Here is an 18,650-nt window from a genome sequence, read left to right on the forward strand (position 1 = left end):
TTGCCTTATAGTTTTGAAATTAAATATGTAAGTACTTATAGTGATGTTTTGTTTTATTGTAAGTTGTAATCCAATAACTTTTAAATACATTATTCTAGGGTAATATGAATACAATCGAGATACAGAATTATTTGAAGAAAATTGATCTCAGTATTCAAAATAATGTTTACGCAGCAAATCGATTGTCGATATACGTTGTAACGCCCTGTTATATTGTCAGCGATGTAGACAGTGAAAATAAGCCAGGCTCTCATTGGGTTGCAACACACATTGGTGAGCAGGGTATTGGACAATACTTCAATTCATATGATCGTCCAGCTCAGGGATTCCAGCTGAAGTTTTTACAAAGCAATTGCAGAATGTATATCCACAATACAACAAGAGTAAAGAATTTATTTACCGCAGCATGTGTTGCGAGTACTGTTTAATGCATCTATACTTTAAGTTTAATAAGAAGAGTTTGAATGATTTCATCGAATATTTTTAAAATGACACAATCTGCAACGATGTTTTATTATATACTTTATTTATATCATCTGTTAACTTAATAATAAACACAGCACACAACTGTCGTTTTAATCGTAGTAATGAATGTGAGAGGTAATTTACTAATTACATCTATCACTTTCAAAGAATCGACATTGAGTCGCTCACCAATCATTAGGTTAATTACCACTGATTAGTAATGAGTATGGATATGTTTAACTTAAAAAGCTAACTTTGAAACTATAAGAGATATCGAAAAACGGATCAGCGCAATCGCTCGGAAATACATCAAAACCCCCAGTTTGACACCAATCTTCTTTTTTTTTTTAGTAGGCATCACGAACAAGTGAGCCAGAACCGGGGAGGCAGAACCGGCTCATCCCCACTACTACTGTGAGCCAGAATCGGCGAATCCCTACTACTGGCGTGGATTCGTGGACGATAAAAGGCATGAAAGGAATTTATTTTCTCAAAATTCATTTCTTAAGAATTCTTTTTGATGTCATTTCACCGCTTCGGAAACAAATGGCGCTCTGAGAGAGAAGAAGCGGCGCAAGAATTTCTCCCAGGATTCTTTTATGCGCTCTTTTTAATAAAATATACAATATTGTACTATCATTGCTAATGTATTGCAGGGTGTCCGATCACTTAGATATTCAGCTGTGGAGTAATATGCGACAAAGCCATTTTTTATTAAACATTTAAATTTATTTATAGCTAATGCCTGAATAGTGGCTGGTACTTTTATTACAAAAATGTAGGTATACGTTAACCCTTAAAGCTATTATGTACCTTATGAAGCCTACTAGAATAGTGACAAGCAATCCTTTATTTCTCGTATTATTTTCACTACAGGAACTTTATTTTAGTATCCTGTTTAATAAAATATAAAATCAACAATCACTACGTATTATTTCCGTATAAACTCTTAAATCGCTTACCATGTGTACGTAACACATGGTAAGCGATACGTCTTAGTCGTCACTTCTTTGTTAATGGCAACATAGTTGCGAGGGACGTTCCCTTACCTTAACCATCGCTAGCGATCCGTCATGCTTGTGAACAGGCTGTTAGTAATGCCGTTGTTAAAATAGTTTGTAGAATACGGAAGCTGTCAATATTAATTTAAAAGAGGGGCAATGAGTTTCTTGTAACTTCTTATTAAAGCTCAACTTTTGCGATGGTAAATGTATATACAATATATCTGTGTGTAATGTATGAATTATTTTGTAAACTTAATTAATTATTTTTTTAATTTAAATATTTACATTAAAGTACTCACTGATGAGGTGCCTGATCTTGCTCTCGATGAGGCCGCACCACTGCAGGTGGTCATCGGCGCCCGCTGAAGACGCCAACAGCACGATGAAGTGTTTGTACCGGCTGAAGAAGTTGGGAGCCTCGAACAGGCGCTCCCAACCGCACTTGCTCAGCATTATCTCGTCCGTTATCGTCAGACCTGTTTCAAACAAATTGGGAGAGAATTTTATTTTCATCACACTTTTATCATTTGTCTAGGACACCTTTTTATGACAATAAGGAACGAGACGAGTAGGACATTCACAGCTGATGGAAATTAATACGCCCTACTCTGTTACAATGCAGAGTCACCTTGAGACATAAGATGTTAAGTTACATTTGGCCAGTAATTTCACCAGCTACGGCGCCCTTCAGACCGAAACACAATAATGCATACACATTACTGCTTCACGGCAGAATAAGGCGCCGTTATACATAATCTACCCGGCATCCTGTGCCTCTCACTGGTAAAAGCCGTAAGTCGCCCCTTACGACACCCTTGGATTTGGGATTTCAGATAAGAACATTTAATTAAATGTAATTACGAGGTTGTTATTTTAAGCTCCTAACGCTCTTGTACATAATGATTACCAAGTCTAAACTCCTCCATGATAACAGTCCTAGTAGAAGCAGACACGTTGAAGGTGGAGTTCTGCTGCGGGTAGGCTGGGGTTATGATGGGCATCAGGTGGAACCGGTCTGACATGTTTACCTGCACAAACAATTCATAATGTAGTTGATGCGTAAAATGGACCAACTTTGTTTTAAAATTAATTAGACTATAAAACGAAATATGTTATTATTACAAATTCACCGTTATGTCTCGCAATCTTCAACTTTAAACAAGGTTAACAAACAATGCATAAACTCTAAAATTTGCTTTTTAGTTTGTAGTTCTACGGGTGATGTGCCTGAATTATGATTTCTATTATTATTATTGTTGTGATCTAAGTAAAACTTACGTCGGCTGTGTTTTTCGGGCGCCTCAGTCCGAAGTCAGTAAAACTAGTTCGTAGAGTGCTAAACAAATATATCATTGTTACGACTACAATGTTACTATCACTGTTATTAGCCGGTTGTGCTGCTGAGTATCAGATGGCTCACCTTCTAGTTATGTAACTTATTGAAATAAAAGCTATTTTGAATTATTACCCGCGGGTCCCAAACAGGGAATCCAAGGTTGACAGAGTCCGGTTGCTTTAGTAGAACAGGTTGTGGCCACTTCCACTGGCTGAATACCAAGAAGAATTTGTGAACTAGAGTTGCTGGCAGTGCGTTGGGGTACAGTTGACAGGTTCTGGCGACCAGCATCGCCCAGGAGACACCACCGAGGTAACCCAGCGTGTTGGAGTATATGCCGTGTCCTTGGAACAAAAACGATAACCAATAATCGAAACACTTTCAGTATGTTTTTATATTTTATAGATTTTAATACGATATTTGAGTTTATATTATATTATTAATTATAGTAACTTCAAAACCCTAAGTCAAATAATATTTGGTAGTCTGACTAATGAAAGCTGAACCCAGCCATTTATAGGAATGGCAATCATAAATAAAATATCATTGTGACTATGTCAATCAATCTGTTGTGTGTTGCGGTTACACCGGAGTTTGTTTACATTGAGTTTCTTGAATATGTGCGGCGAGTGTTATTTAATATGTTGATTAAAATTTAAACAAGAAGAGAAGGAAGCTATGATGTGGCAAAAAAATAAATACTTAGACGTCTTGACTGGATTCGTAGGTTAGTACGGTGTAATGAATTTGATACTTGATTTAAGATTCAAAGTTGTATGTTTCTTGTGTTTCACATAGTTCACCTACTATTTGCACAGTATTGTTTCTGTGTAATGTTCATTTGGGTTCATTAGCTTAGTTCCTAGAAAGTATTGAATATTATATTGTATTTCAGATAATCTTGACAACAGTTGCGACATTGTAATATCGGCTTTGACCCACGAAATTAGCAATCATTGACAAACCTTAGTGACTGTTATTGGTTGCGTTCGTACAATTCCCAATGTTACTCAAATATCGCTGGACAAACTGAATCTCGCGACCGAGCCAAGTTCCTAGCCACCGATAGGTTTTCTAAATTAATCCAGTTTCATTAATAAAACAAGCACGTAGTACTTTTATATTGTAGTGAGTATGAAGGAACTCAAACTATCACCAATCGAAGGGCTATACTTACGTTTAGCCCACAACTTGATGGCTCTCAGTGTCAGTCTGAAGTTATTAATGTTGGGCACCAATCGCAGAATCTCATCTGTAACTCTACAGCCGTTCAGCGACCGCACGCATTTCTGGTCCAAATTCTTGAGCAATATGTCATCTCGGAGATCAAATGAGTCTATAACAACACAATATATATTACTATAATATGTCAAGCGAAATCCTCAGATGCCTCTTTAAAATACCTCAGAAGTAACTAAACTTTGTGATATATTCATATACATTTATAAAAAAATTATGGGTTGCAAAAGTATTCCATAGCATACCCTGTATGTGTGCATTGCAGCCCATAGAAAAGGGAAGGGACCAGGGCTGTGGGCAGGGTAAAATGTTTATCACTAATATTGTATGTATATACGAAAACATGGGCCGTTTTGTCCAAGAAGTGGGAGAGAGCGATCCGAGTCCGAGAGCGGAGACTCCGACACTAACCTATACGAAACGTAGTAAAACTACTTCACGCCGGTATTCTGTGCGAGTGTGGTAATTAACTGTGCTGACGTCATAAAACGGCAGCGTGACTCTCCCACTTCTAAAAAGCCCTTAGTCGCCCTCTTACGACACCCATGGGCCTGGGACTCCCCTATTCTTTTTACGCCCCGGGGAAAGTACAGGGCTGTATGTATGTCTCAGAGGGGCTGGAGAGGGTTTTACAATATACAATCATAAATATATGTGTCGCCACTGGTCTTATGAAGGTTGGTACACGTAACTTTTAAAAGCCAATAAATGTATTTTTTCTAAAGCTAACTAAAAATATAATTTTGTATATTGGTGAACTAATACATAAAATGTAGAATCATATATTATTTATGTAAAAATAATACTGACCAGGTATTTCTTTGAGCGCCAGCCTCGCAAACAACAGATCGATTTCGATACCGTCAAAGTTCATCTTGATCACTGGCACGAAGGCGTCTTCTACGGCTCGCAAATCTTTAACCTGACATTAAATTAACACAATCAATTATACATAATCAAATCTAAATCACTTCATTCGTATAAGTCACCACAAATTAGGATATCATCCCCCCCATGCATGTGTGGCGTTCCTCCACAGTGCGATTTTCAAAGAAACTTTTTCCACATATACGACATGGGTACTGTTATAGATTCATTACTTAGATAACACTATGGCAGGATAACTGCTGACTCTAAGCAATGACGACACCTCGGTTACTGGTAAACTTTCATAATTATGACAGTGTGAAAAAGTTAGTCTTGATCAAAAGTTCGTCGCGACGGCACTTTTTTTTTTAAATCTTTGATCTATTCGTTACATACGAATATTGATTGTACATTACTAATTTTGTGATGAATTAAACAAGTGTCAATTAAATTTTTTTTTAAAGTCAACTGAGACAGTACCTGTAACAGTACCTTCGAAAAAAAGCGCGTACACCTTCGTTAAAAGCCGGAAACACTCATGTGATTCCTCCGGTGTGGCAAGAGAATGTGGGCGGCGGTGATCACTTAACATCAGGTGACCCGTACACTTGTTTGTGGAGGACAAGGGGGCGTCCATAAAAAAAGTTCAAAGAAATTACATTTTGAATCAAAATTTAGTAATTTAGTGTATAAAATATGTAAAGTGATGCACACTTCAAATGTATTGTATAAAATTTAATGTTAAATGCTGAATTTCTAAATATAGATTTTAAAGAAGTTTCTTGTCACTTCTCTTTAGACCTTAACTTTTCCGTAGTGGTGGTAAGATCTTTGACATATTTAAATAAATTTTCTTCCCTGCTTTAAAAAGATTCTTCTTTTTTCCACTAACGGTCGTTCCCAATATTCAGTATATCTCTTATTTGACATAAAAATCGTTACTATCGTTGTCTTTTCTGTCCCAATAAACTTATCGACGGTAACTCACCTTATCCGTACACAGTGTCTGTCAATGGAAAGACGTATAGCTTACCAGCGATAGAAGTTTGCATGGAAATTGCAATTCACGCGTCCCTATATAGGGCGATAAGAATGACTTATCGGGTATATTGGGACAGCTTGAGATTATTGACAGCTAATTACTGACAGTAGAAGGTAGTAATTTATCTCTATCTGTAGATAGTATATTGGGAATGGCCGTAACACGAGTAAGTCAAAAAAATAATATAGTCATTTATCGACCGTAAAAACAAATGGCCCTCTGAAAGAGAAGAAGCTCTTTTGTGCTACTTATAAATATATAATGTTCATAAGTTACACATTTTATTATGTTAAAGTAATAAGTTAAGTTTGATAGTTCATAAGTTGATTTTTTTTTATATTGAAGCTATCATTCAACAAACGGAAGATATGTCGCGACGCGAGAGACAAAAGTTGTCGACATTACGAAATAAATAAAATAAGACATCGGTTAATTTCTCGTTTACGCTAACATGCACACTACGAGTCATAATATTCTCGTCGAAGACTTGGCCTTGTCGCGTAGACAACCCGATGTTGCCGTTTCACAACAATAAATGGTATTCTTACGTTGTCAAACTGATTTTATTCATTCTATTTTTAATAATTATATAATAAATATTTTAAATGAAATTTGTTTCTGAATTTTACTTACTCTGACCACAGAGTAGTTTTACTTATTCTTGAAATACAGTCGGAGCCGCCCACTGTCAATAAGTGTTATAGCTTCTTATTTTGTTATAAAGATGTTCTTGAATTTATAGTGAAATTACTCGTTTTGCAGACTTGAAGTAGAGTGTTTTTTTTATTGAAAAACCTTGGTCAAAAGCACTATGTTGTTCGCAATTTGCCACGACAAAATATTCGAAGATAAGTAACGAACATTTCATTGAAAGTGACTATAAACTTCAAAGCAGATACACAGATAGGTACGTCGGTTTTAAATAAATCTATACATTTTGGACACAGAGCGTAACGATCCAAATACAAAAAAATGCATGTTTTTGCAAAAACATTTAAACTCATGTCTCTTTCTATTTATTAAACACAAGCTATGTTACTATGTGGAATAATAATTATTGAGATTATTAAAAATACTAGAATTCAATTGTGTTACTTAATTTTTTTAGCTTCATCCCAAATTTAATTATGTCCTTTAATATTACTGGACTAAGGAGAGGTATACTTTTCTTATTTTTTGTAATTTATATTCAATGAGACAATCAATTTATCAAAGAATAAAATTAGGTCTGCCGTCTCCTTGCATTCTGATGGCAGGAAACCTTTATCTGAAATAGGTTATGTTCATTAGCAATAAGTATATTGTTAAGGCGCTATGGATATTACAGTTAATATAATTAGGTGTCGAACATAAATTAATTAAACCACAAGTAAAGTATATCTTTATTTGGAACAAACAATTATTACAGCATTAGAAGTAGCAGTTGGCAGCAAATAAAAAACACTAGTTAATGGCATGTAAGCTAAAATCGTAATGTATGAAAATGAATTTGAATAGCGCACATTATCTATTTATAGAACCTTATTTTTTAATAATAGTATACTTATTGTTAAAATTAAAAGAATATTATTCAAAGATAAAATATTGTTATGATAAGGGAATGCCATCTTAGTTAGCTCCTTATTTTTTATTTTCTTTATTAATTCATTGAAATCAAAAAGAGGTATATCACTGTTAATGATAAAATTGATTTAGTATTCCAAAATTGTTTATAAAGAAATTCTGCCTGAGTAAGTATTTTAGACCTTATTAAATTATTTTTTAAATTATTTTTTCTTACAACTTTGTATTTGAAAATATCTTCGACAAACGATCTCGTCCACAAGACTGTAGGACGTCAAATCACTCCACTTTAATAGACAAAATTCGATAAAGTATAAGAAATTACGTCAGTATGTTACGGTTTGTAGAGAAAAATTCCACAGTTATGTTAAAATTACTTTTTATATATACTATAAAGTATGCAATCATGTTAGCTTCAATGGACACGTATAGAGATAAGACGAGAAAATGTGTAGAGATCATTTACTTGTGGTGCACCTGCTACCCCAGCTGTAATTGGCTCTTATATCTACACTCATTTTTAACACGTTTTTGTAAAATTAATGCTGTTGGTATTTTCAATAAATAAATAATATAATCGCACACTGCCTCATAGATCCCACTATACAGCCCGCCGTTCCCACTAAATGAGAAATATAGAAATGAATAGCACTTTTAACGGTAGGCAAAAAATTTTTAATAGAGTAGAAATTCACCTGTGCCTGTTGCTTGAGTAGTTCATAGAAGGACTGGAAGTAATCCGAGCGGTCAATGTGTCTGGGTGCGACACACAGCGCGTCTATGTCGGCGCCACGGTGATGTACCTGTAATCAATATATTTTATAAAAATAAAAAGTGAATGTGTGTATTTATTATGTACGCACGCAACAAGTTATTCTTATTTGTAAGGCCAATAATGAGTAATATGTAACCATTATTGTGTTGGCAAATGAGACTTAACCTCATATGTCCCAAGGATACGAGCGCAATTATTGCAGTGCCGCTCAGAATTTTTGGAGTTTTCAAGAATCCGGAGCGGCACTGCATTGTAAAGGGCAGAGCGTATCAATTACCATTAGCTAAACGTCCTGCTCGTCTCGTCCCTTATTGTCATAAAAAAAACCCTGATAAAGGTCCAATGGTCCGAAAGTAATCGGTACCTACACAAATAAACCGGAAGTATAGCCGTGTTTAAATAACGATAATAATGAGTCAAGAAAGTTTCAATAAATGTTAGATGTGTAACATGGTAGACGCACCCCCAGCCGATACGATCCAAATGTGTATATATTCCCACCGACAGTGTCAGCTACACTGGCCGGCATGTTCTTCCTCAACGACTCATCCCTGATCCACTGCCGCACCAGTCTGTGGAGAGCACCCAGCACCTCCATGCGGTGGTGCATCTCAGCCTCCGATTCAAACACTCCATACGGTATGAGAGATTCCTTTAATTCGTTTGTTTTTTCGATGTCAACTGGCTTGGGACCTGGAAAAAATTTGTACAAAGTAGAGTAGTTTATTAAAAGGATATATTTACTCGATAAAGCGACTCAAACGAGAGTTATGTGTCTATCGTAGGCCTACCCCAAAGCTACTAAAAAAACGACTATTTAATATATGACAATAAAAAGCAACGAAATGTTAGAGTTTACCTGATGTAATCTAGAAAAAATATACTGTAGTTTACAGAACACGAAAAAAAAACTATGTTTTAAGAAAACCAACTTCAAAAACATTTAATTTAATACACCTCTTATGCAAACCGAATACCTTTAATGTAAAACTATTATTTGTATGTGGCTTGAAGTCGGTGCCTAGCCAAATAGTTATAAATGATGAAAACAAATCTAAAATCTGTGAAAATAAGTGAATTTCATTCAAGGTCGTGTTTGTTTAATATTTAAGACAAGTAAGGAAAAAATAGACTATAGAGATAAAAGTAATTTTATACATTGAGTGGTTAATGAAAGAAAGAAAAATATTTACTTGTCACATATATAGTATGAGTTACAAAAGGAATTAAATATTATAAGAGACAAAGCAAAATTGTTGAATAATTATTTTATGCATACAAAGTGGTACCAACATATGATCCATAGATATTAATAAAACCATTAAAGGAAATTGTTACCTGCCATAGAAATAGCAGAAGTCATGCCCAAAGTCTTCAAGTTGTGTTGATTCTGGTGTTCATTCTTATTAGCATGGTGGGTGGGGTTGTTTGTGTGGGAGTATTGCGCTGCTGGCCACATCTTGGATACTTTTGTAGAAAGTCTTAATTCTAAACAAGTCTTAATTCAAATGGTGGATTCGGTTTAAAATTTGCATTGGTCTACAGCCTACTGCTACAACTGCTGGTATACTTAAGTCTGAAACAAACAAGTCCTCATTGAAATATGATGTGAAATTTTCTCAGCAATGTTTGGCAGCCATTCTTTTCGATTCTTTCTTTTTTCGTTTCTTCTCATTCCTATGTTTGTCAAAAGAGGTACTTGGGCCACCTCCATTCTGTTGTGGGACAATCACATGGCTATTCTATGACAACATAGACACTCAGTGGCACAATTAACCACCCACCTTGATTTTTTACGATTTTGGTTAAAAAAAAAGATTGTGGCCTTACTTGTGAATGTTATTTTATAACGTAGGTATATTGAAGTAAAATGAAAGATAATATTGTTTTTAATTATTACGTTTATTTATAAAAAAAAGTCTGAAAATCACTTTGACCGTAAATTAACAAATGTAATGAAATGGCTTAAAAATAAAAAATCTGCTGAATAAATGAATTCTAATAATGCGTATTTCCACCTCTAGCCCTCATGACTTCCATCAAATGGTTTGGCATGCTGTCGATGACATCTTTGATCTGTTGTTGTGGAATGTTCTGCCACTCCTCAATCACGGATTGTTTTAATTCATCTATGGTGGATGGAGCTGGTATGCGGCTTCGAACACGTCTTTTTAAATTGTCCCATATGTGTTCAATAGGATTCAAATCTGGGCTCCGGGATGGCCAGGTTAATTTTCGAATGCCGACGGTATCCAGGTACGCGGTAACAACTCTAGCAACGTGGGGGCGAGCGTTGTCCTGCATTAATAAAAAATCTTCGCCAATAAATGGAGCAAATGGCATTACATGATGTTCCAAGACTTCTGTTACATACCTCTGAGCATTTATTCCACCTCTTTCGAAGATAACCAAGTCGGTGCGTGCTTATGCCGCCCCATATCATGATAGAGCCACTTTGGTAACCTATGTTTCCACAACAGTACAAGAGTACAGCAAGAATGAAAGGTTTGCACTAGCAAACCTTTCATTCTTGCGTCTGTATACACGCTGGCGACCGTCAGGACCGTGCAAGCATATTCTTGTCTCGTCAGTAAACATAACATTCTTCCATTGTTCCATATTCCATTCGGTGTGCTCTCGGGAAAATCTAAGTCTTTCTCTCCGGTGGCCTACGAGCAATTGTGGCACTCGAGATCGTCGAAAAGCTCCAAGGGCATTCTCTCCTAGTCTTCTTCTCACTGTTCTTTCACTCACTTGAACACCTCACGATGTTGGTTTCGTGCCTCAACAGCTGTAGTGAACCGATTTCTTAGAACATTGGTCACAAGAAATCGGTCGTCACGAGCGGAGGCGCATCTTTTTCGGCCCTGTCCTGGTCTTCGCTCATAAGAGCCAGTTTCCTGAAACCGTTTCACTGCATCCGTTAAGGTGGTAGGTACTTGCGACACCAAGCTTCCGCGCCACGTAACGTTGACTAAACCCTTCGTCGATAAGAGCGACGGCTCTCGCCACTGAATTAGCATCAAATGGCATGTTTGTGATGTCCAAACACTAGCTTTATGTTACAAAACCAAAACACACTCAAATTGTTTACTTTTAATGCCACTGAAGCAATGTAAGCAGTATGGCAACGATAACGATAATGAGATGAAGTTCGATATTTATCCTATTCACAACTTATGCGTAAAAAAAAAACAAAGTTAAGTGGGTAGTTTGTAATTTTTTCGTCACTACATTTCTTTCACACTTGACTTATTTATGCCCAATAACTTACAACTGCGATAACATCAAAATTTGCCATTTTAAAAAGGTGAGCGGTTAATTGTGCCGCTGAGTGTAGATAAATATATCTAGGAGTACATCTCCTTTAAATAAATCAAAATTATGCTTATTTTATTATGATTATATTTTTATTATATTATGATTATATTTATATTTTATTTAATGAAATGCTCACATAATGCCTCTATTTATTTACGGTATGTGTGGATTGATGCATCTACTATACTCAATAACTCTTGTGTTTATAAGTATTAATTTACTTTTTTTGACTTACTCATGTAAGCCTTTCAGTTTTTGACTTTTGAGTATTTTTGTTGCGTCACTTTGCATATATTGTAATTGAAATGATTTGTAAAACAACTAAAATGTAAATCTTGACTTAAAAGAGTGGAAATGAGTTTCTTGCTACTTCTTCTCATTAGCTCAACCCTTTACGTAAATTCAATAAGAAACAATATTTATATATTTTTTTTTGACATTCATAAGTGTCATTTTTGTGACCTACATGAATAAAGTGTTTTTGAATTTGAATTAAATTTGTTCTGATAACTATTCTTAATCTTTGAGACTTGAGTATGTTAATGTTTATGTTAAAAATGTGTTTAAGTTATACTTTATATTTTATTAATAAAACTTGCTAAATATTATTTATGAATAATGTATAAATCCAAACATTTTATTATTGATTACTTCTAACTACTTAATATTATTATTATATTGATTTTAGCTTTATATAATTTATAAAAAAATTATCAGATAAAGCCTTTACTTGGTAGAGATTTTTGTTACAAGTTTTTAAAGTCTCATCATATTAATTAACTATTAACTCACAAGTTTCTCTCCCATATAATAATTATTGAGATTATTAAAAATACTAGAATTCAATTGTGTTACTTAATTTTTTTAGCTTCATCCCAAATTTAATTATGTCCTTTAATATTACTGGACTTAGGAGAGGTTTACTTTTCTTATTTTTTGTAATTTATATTCAATGAGATAATCAATTTATCAAAGAATAAAATTAGGTCTGCCATCTCCTTGCATTCTGATGGCAGGAAACCTTTATCTGAAATAGGTTATGTTCATTAGCAATAAGTATATTGTTAAGGCGCTATGGATATTACAGTTAATATAATTAGGTGTCGAACATAAATTAATTAAACCACAAGTAAAGTATATCTTTATTTGGAACAAGCATTAGAAGTAGCAGTTGGCAGCAAATAAAAAACAATACATATATATACTTGTGGCGACAACATGGGACGGGTCATCCCCTTCCCTAAAACATATTTGAGGCAGCGATGGCTGGCTCATGCATCATGCTTGTGAACGGGTGCTGCTTTTGGTGGCAGGATGATCCTGTTGCCAGAGGCTGGGCTTCAGATTCTTAAAAGTTATTATGTATATATTTTAATATATAATCCCTTATGAAATGCTCACATAATACCTTAATTCATTTATGGTGTGTATGTGGATGACGCAGCTACTGTACTCAATAACTTTTGTTTTGAATTATAATTTACATTTACTTTTTAACTTACTTGTGTAAGGCATTGACTATTTGATGTTTGAGTGTGTTTGTTGCATCAATTTACATAAAATATTGTGATGGTTTGTAAATCAATGAAAATGTAAATCTTGATTTAAAAGAGTGGCAATGAGTTTCTTGGTACTTCTTCTCATTAGCTCAACCCTTTACGAAGTAGTGGTAGATTCAATAATTAAAAAAAAAAATTTTTTGACATTCATAAGTGTCATTTCCTTGACCTTCATGAATAAAGTGATTTTGAATTGATTTATTTTACAGTAGTTTTTATTAATAATTGATCTGAGGAATGAGCAAGTACTGTTGCCAAGGTTTTTGTGAAAAGCAAAAATATATGTTTAGCCATGCTCATCTCTCAAAGTAAACCACACAATTTCAAGATTGTGGATAGATGACAATTTTTTCTAGCATTCAAGTCGATGAAAACAACAGAATAAAATGAATTTCGAAAAATGTAATTACTGGTCTTACGGCTCTATAAAATAATATAACTATAAATAATGTGGCAAAAGTCCCTAATCTTATCTAGGTTGCTATGGAAGCTATTTAATGTGAAAGTCAATATTTTCAATTTTTTAAACATAATCATGTGATAATCATGGATATTGCTTCATATCACTCAGTGCAAAAAAAACTACTAGAAAAATGAAATAATTGCATATCTGCAAAGCAAAAAAATATTGACTGAAGTTAGTTAATATCCACAAACCCTGAATGCCAACTTACATTAACTCAATAAAAATGTAATAATAAAGTCATTATTTAGAAAATAGAACTTCCAATGTTTGGTTTAAGTTCAACATCTAAGAGTAGTTGATTTTTCAACCAAATGGTATAACCCTAACCATTGAAATGTCCAACATATCAACCAATGACTGAGCTAGACAATGTTATGTGGTTTGAAACAACAGATAAAGAGAGAGAATAGATGCAAAAAAGAGATCAACATGCTCATCAATCAATTTATTTACGGTTAACACTTAATGATTTGTTATGCCATCTTTGAGACTTTCCACACTGTATCACTGAACAATATGGTTTAACATTGGTATCATGGACAATATTATTACTGTGACTCTCTGCAGTGGACTGAAAAATGTAAAAGTGGTGGGAGACTGTTATGCAGTGCTACTCCCAAACCTGTGCTAGAGCTATATCCGTAGGTTGAACTGTCTGTGAGTAATTCATATAAACACCTATGCCTCAGAAGCAAACATCAATTTTCTAAATATTGCACCTTCGGATCCACACCTGGGACCTCTAATCAGTCAGCAGGGTAGGTACTGACTTAACTTTATGTATCTATTGCAATTGTTTTAATTTTTTATTTTAGGCCTTTATTTTAATGTTCTCTCCGCCTGTAAAAGCTGTCAAACTGTCAGAGGACTTTAAATAAATAAATAAGTTATTGAATCTGATTTAAATGAGACATACACCAGCTGCTGAACTTAATTATTATTATTTTCAGATTATATACACATCACTATTAATAAATAACTCTCTTCATAACAAATAGTAAAACAAAACTCAAATAATCTATTAAAATGAATTAATAAAAAAGTCACTGTGATTCTTGTTCCAGTTCAATAAAAGTCACGGTGAAAAATTGTCACTTCCAATGTCATCATAGTTCGATAGAGCTCCATAAAACGGTGATGATACTCAGTAACTAGTGAGTTTTTCATTGTTTGGTGTTAGCACCATCTACTTTAGTCTTGACATAGTATTTTCTTTTGTGGTTACTTCCAATGTTCCTACCTAATACTTTTAATAAGTTTTATGTAATAATAATTATTATTATACTTCCGTATGATCAATAGATGTTTAATTGATGATTGTTAGAATTATAGTACTACTAGTTCATTATTAAAATTAGCCCTTATTATAAAATTAATTAAAGGTAAAAAATATAATATTAATAATATCCAGGGAGCACACATGTCATGTCAATGACAGAAGTATGACGCCAAGCTACATACAGGATGAAAAAAGACAAATTGTTGGTTTTCATGACTATCTCTTCATTTAATTATGTGTGTTGTTTAGAGATAAATTAATTAGTTATGATTTATAACTAACACATTTTGTTTCCATCACATTAAATACTTGTTTTTTATATTTCAGAAACTATTATGTTAGAATGATATATTGATAGACTATCTGTCACTACATTTTTTGAAACAACCTGTGTGTTTATATTAATATGGCATTATGATGAAACAGGCATGAAATGTACGCTCCCTGATAACATCTAACAGTTATTAAGAAAATATGTTATTCAGTAGGTTCTAAGTATCAATTAATTATCAAAACAGGTTTTTCTTTAAAGTGTTGAGCCATATTCTGCTTGTAGGCACAAAATAGCAGTGAATAAAATATATATTAAATAAATGCATGAAAGATATGTAGTTATAATTGACAAAAATATCAAAAATAAAAATATAATTTAGTATTTTATTAGTATTTAATTTATTTAGTAGTCAATATAAGTAAACAGGGTAGCCCACATTTAAAAGAAGGGCTGAGACATAACTGTTTTATTATTGAATCAAAAATAATTTAACAGACCTACAACCAAACCACATACTTATAGCAGTGACATATTAATAGTTGTTGATACTCCTAATCACATGTCGAGAAACAGCCGTTACTCAAATAACAGTTGATTATAAAATGTCGGTGACATTCCGAACATTGTTACTTTGTTTATGTTGTGAAATTCCAGAAAGGCAGAATCAGTGACATTTATCACTTACATCTAAGTCTGGTACATAGCTGTGTACCAAAATTTGGGTCAAACTGGATAACTCTGTTATGACCTTTGTACCAATGAGCCCCAAGGACCTGCTCCACCCCAAAGGGAATATCCAAAATTAACTGATTAATTAATTATGTAATTGCCGAATTTATTCTCAGTATATTTTACAAAGTAGTGGTATGAACCATAAGTATTTTTTGTTCAAAACTGCAGCAGCCACAGCAATTTTTATACCAAAATAACTATAAACAAGTTTTTGGTCTCATAGCCATCACAATGTTTATAAATTATTTTTTGACAAAAACAAGCCCTACACAATGGCACAATATTGCCTACTATTTTACCTATGTTTGCTAAACAAACATGTTGATAGCTTGGAGAATGAATATATATTATAAAAAAACATTATAAACAATGCTTGATATTCCAAGCTGACCTACGAATTTTAACGAGTTCATTCAACCCCTTTCATGATCGACGTCTATGTAATATTGTTGAAGTTCAAATGTGTATTTACACCTTTGAACTTCAACAACTTTTTGATTATTATTATAGGCCAAACTATAATACGTTTTATCAAAAAACCTTCGACATTATCGGAAACAAACAACTTAAAGACACATTTCATATAGTTCGAGAACATCCATTGTGCGAGTAAGAATAATAAAGGCCAGACCAGTATTTAAGCATTATTTTATAAAAATAACTGTGGGTACAAATGTTCAATTAACATCACAGTGTAGATATATGACAACACATTTAAAATAAACACGAAGTGATTAGAAGAATTGTGTTGGCTCACGTTGCGCCATAAATTGATGTAACCTCAAGTTTTTGGCACTTAAACCGATACTAAAATACAAAATAACTTACCAATTAATTGAAACGTTATTTAATAAACTCGAACTCACACTATTATTGTACAGCTAAGTCATATTAAAGTAAAGAAATAAACATTAATTCCAAAACAAGCACTCAATAGTCTAACAACAAGGTAGCCATTTTAGACAATGGCGAAGATCATTATTGCCCACAGCGAAAATAATTATATACCTATTTTCTAATATTATCGGGTAGCCCGCAAGATACTGTTGCAAGTGAAAAATGAATTGGTTAGGTTAGTAATATTATTTTAATAACGTATTGAGGGATCTTTAGATAAAAATCTGTGAAATCTAAATAATAATATTAATAAAGTCTCAGTACTAATGTAATTAGCCCTATGTTTTATCAGATGAAAATGTAAAAAATTATTAAATTGTTATAGGGTGATCCTGTAACCTCCTGTCTCCTTAATTATTCACTGCCGTTCTGGAAGAGATTTTCATATTATTATAATGTACCACTTATAACTATTAAAATCTTGAAATTACACTTCAAGAAAAAAATATATAATGTAAAAAAATCTACGTCACTTGCCTTGTCCTTGCCTAAAATAAATTTTAAATGGATCGATATCGAGTCTTTTATAATAGGTTGACAGACGACTCAGCTTGATTATTGCAAACTAATAATGTGCGTTTCCCTATATAATTACAATGAACAACGCCATTGTCTCTGGGTAAGGAAATATTCTGACACTTTTAATAATGGCTTACTAAACATATTTATTTATATGAAATACTACTGAAAGAAAGATTTTTCCTTGCACATTCAATCAAAAACAAGATAAAGTTACATACCAATAATTTCCAGTAAATGAGTTTGAAACAATGACAAAAACCTTTATGGCATATTTTTACGATTCCCAATAATTATTGTATGTTTAAAAAGTCGTCTAATGAATAAAACTCGCGGTAGGGCAAATAAAACATTGGCACTCAAATTTATGCTTTTATTTATTTATATAATATTATTACATTTATTTATTTATTTATTTATTAACATAACTCTAAAACACAGAAAATTTAAGTACAACAAAAATATAAAAAACATAAGAGAGACAAAAAATGGTTGCTGCTATAATGATACATTACAAGTTCTATATTCAATAAAATACAGAATAAATTGTATTTCAATAATCTTTTCCCTATGACCATATTTATAAAATATACATTTCATGCAAAAATATTACGATGAGAGTCTCAAAACTTTTATCACTTAACGTTCACTTCACCAATTTTCGCGCGTAATACAAATGCCTACTTCGCTAATAGGTAGGTACTCAATGTGATATTTGAAGTTCTTCTTCTTCGTGGTTTATTGGCTCTGCATTTGAAGTTTCTTTGATCAGTTCTTTTTTATTGGCTCCGCGCGATAGCGCCTTTGTCAAGTCTGTGATCAGTTTATGCCTTAGATTGATGACACTATAGAAGTAGATGCCGCGAGCCCCTTTTAGATAGCAATAGTTTTGACAGGAGTAGATTAAGGTGCTGTCATATTACTAGAATGAGTAAAATTATCGTATGCCATAATGTCACATACTCAACAGATGATTGGGAATGTAAATGAATTAAACGTTATAATAATTATTATTAATTAATGATAATTATTTATTTGTTATAGAACCATAACATAACAAAACTAATTTCATAAAATCACTTATCATTAATATCCTATTAAAATATACCACAATCAGAAATAGTATACTATATAATATATTGTGTTATTTGTTTTTTTTATTCACATGTAAATATTTATTTTCTTTAATAAATCTAAGTCCTTAAATTATGTATAAAAACTATAGAGAGTATATATATTATTAGAGAGATACAAAACCAAAATATCATATACTTGGAGTGTAGTGGAGTCATGCCCAAGGGCTGAGCTATCG

General features: G+C 33.2%; 1 protein-coding gene across 1 annotated transcript in view; it reads right to left on the reverse strand.

Annotated features, from left to right (window-relative positions):
- Positions 1-16,882, reverse strand: part of LOC126972295 (poly(A) polymerase type 3) — a 35,487-nt gene extending 18,605 nt beyond the window's left edge. The window contains exons 1-9 of the mRNA XM_050818949.1: positions 16,751-16,882; positions 9,630-9,867; positions 8,755-8,984; positions 8,212-8,319; positions 4,855-4,966; positions 3,983-4,141; positions 2,938-3,149; positions 2,377-2,497; positions 1,769-1,945 (exon numbers count right to left, since the gene is read on the reverse strand). Of these exons, the coding sequence (XP_050674906.1) occupies positions 1,769-1,945; positions 2,377-2,497; positions 2,938-3,149; positions 3,983-4,141; positions 4,855-4,966; positions 8,212-8,319; positions 8,755-8,984; positions 9,630-9,750 (1,240 nt within the window). The 5' untranslated portion in view covers positions 9,751-9,867; positions 16,751-16,882. The remainder of the gene's footprint in view (positions 1-1,768; positions 1,946-2,376; positions 2,498-2,937; positions 3,150-3,982; positions 4,142-4,854; positions 4,967-8,211; positions 8,320-8,754; positions 8,985-9,629; positions 9,868-16,750) is intronic.
- Between the last annotated feature and the right edge of the window lie 1,768 nt (positions 16,883-18,650).

The sequence above is a fragment of the Leptidea sinapis genome, chromosome 2 (assembly GCF_905404315.1).
Source record: "Leptidea sinapis chromosome 2, ilLepSina1.1, whole genome shotgun sequence".
NCBI lineage: Eukaryota > Metazoa > Arthropoda > Insecta > Lepidoptera > Pieridae > Leptidea > Leptidea sinapis.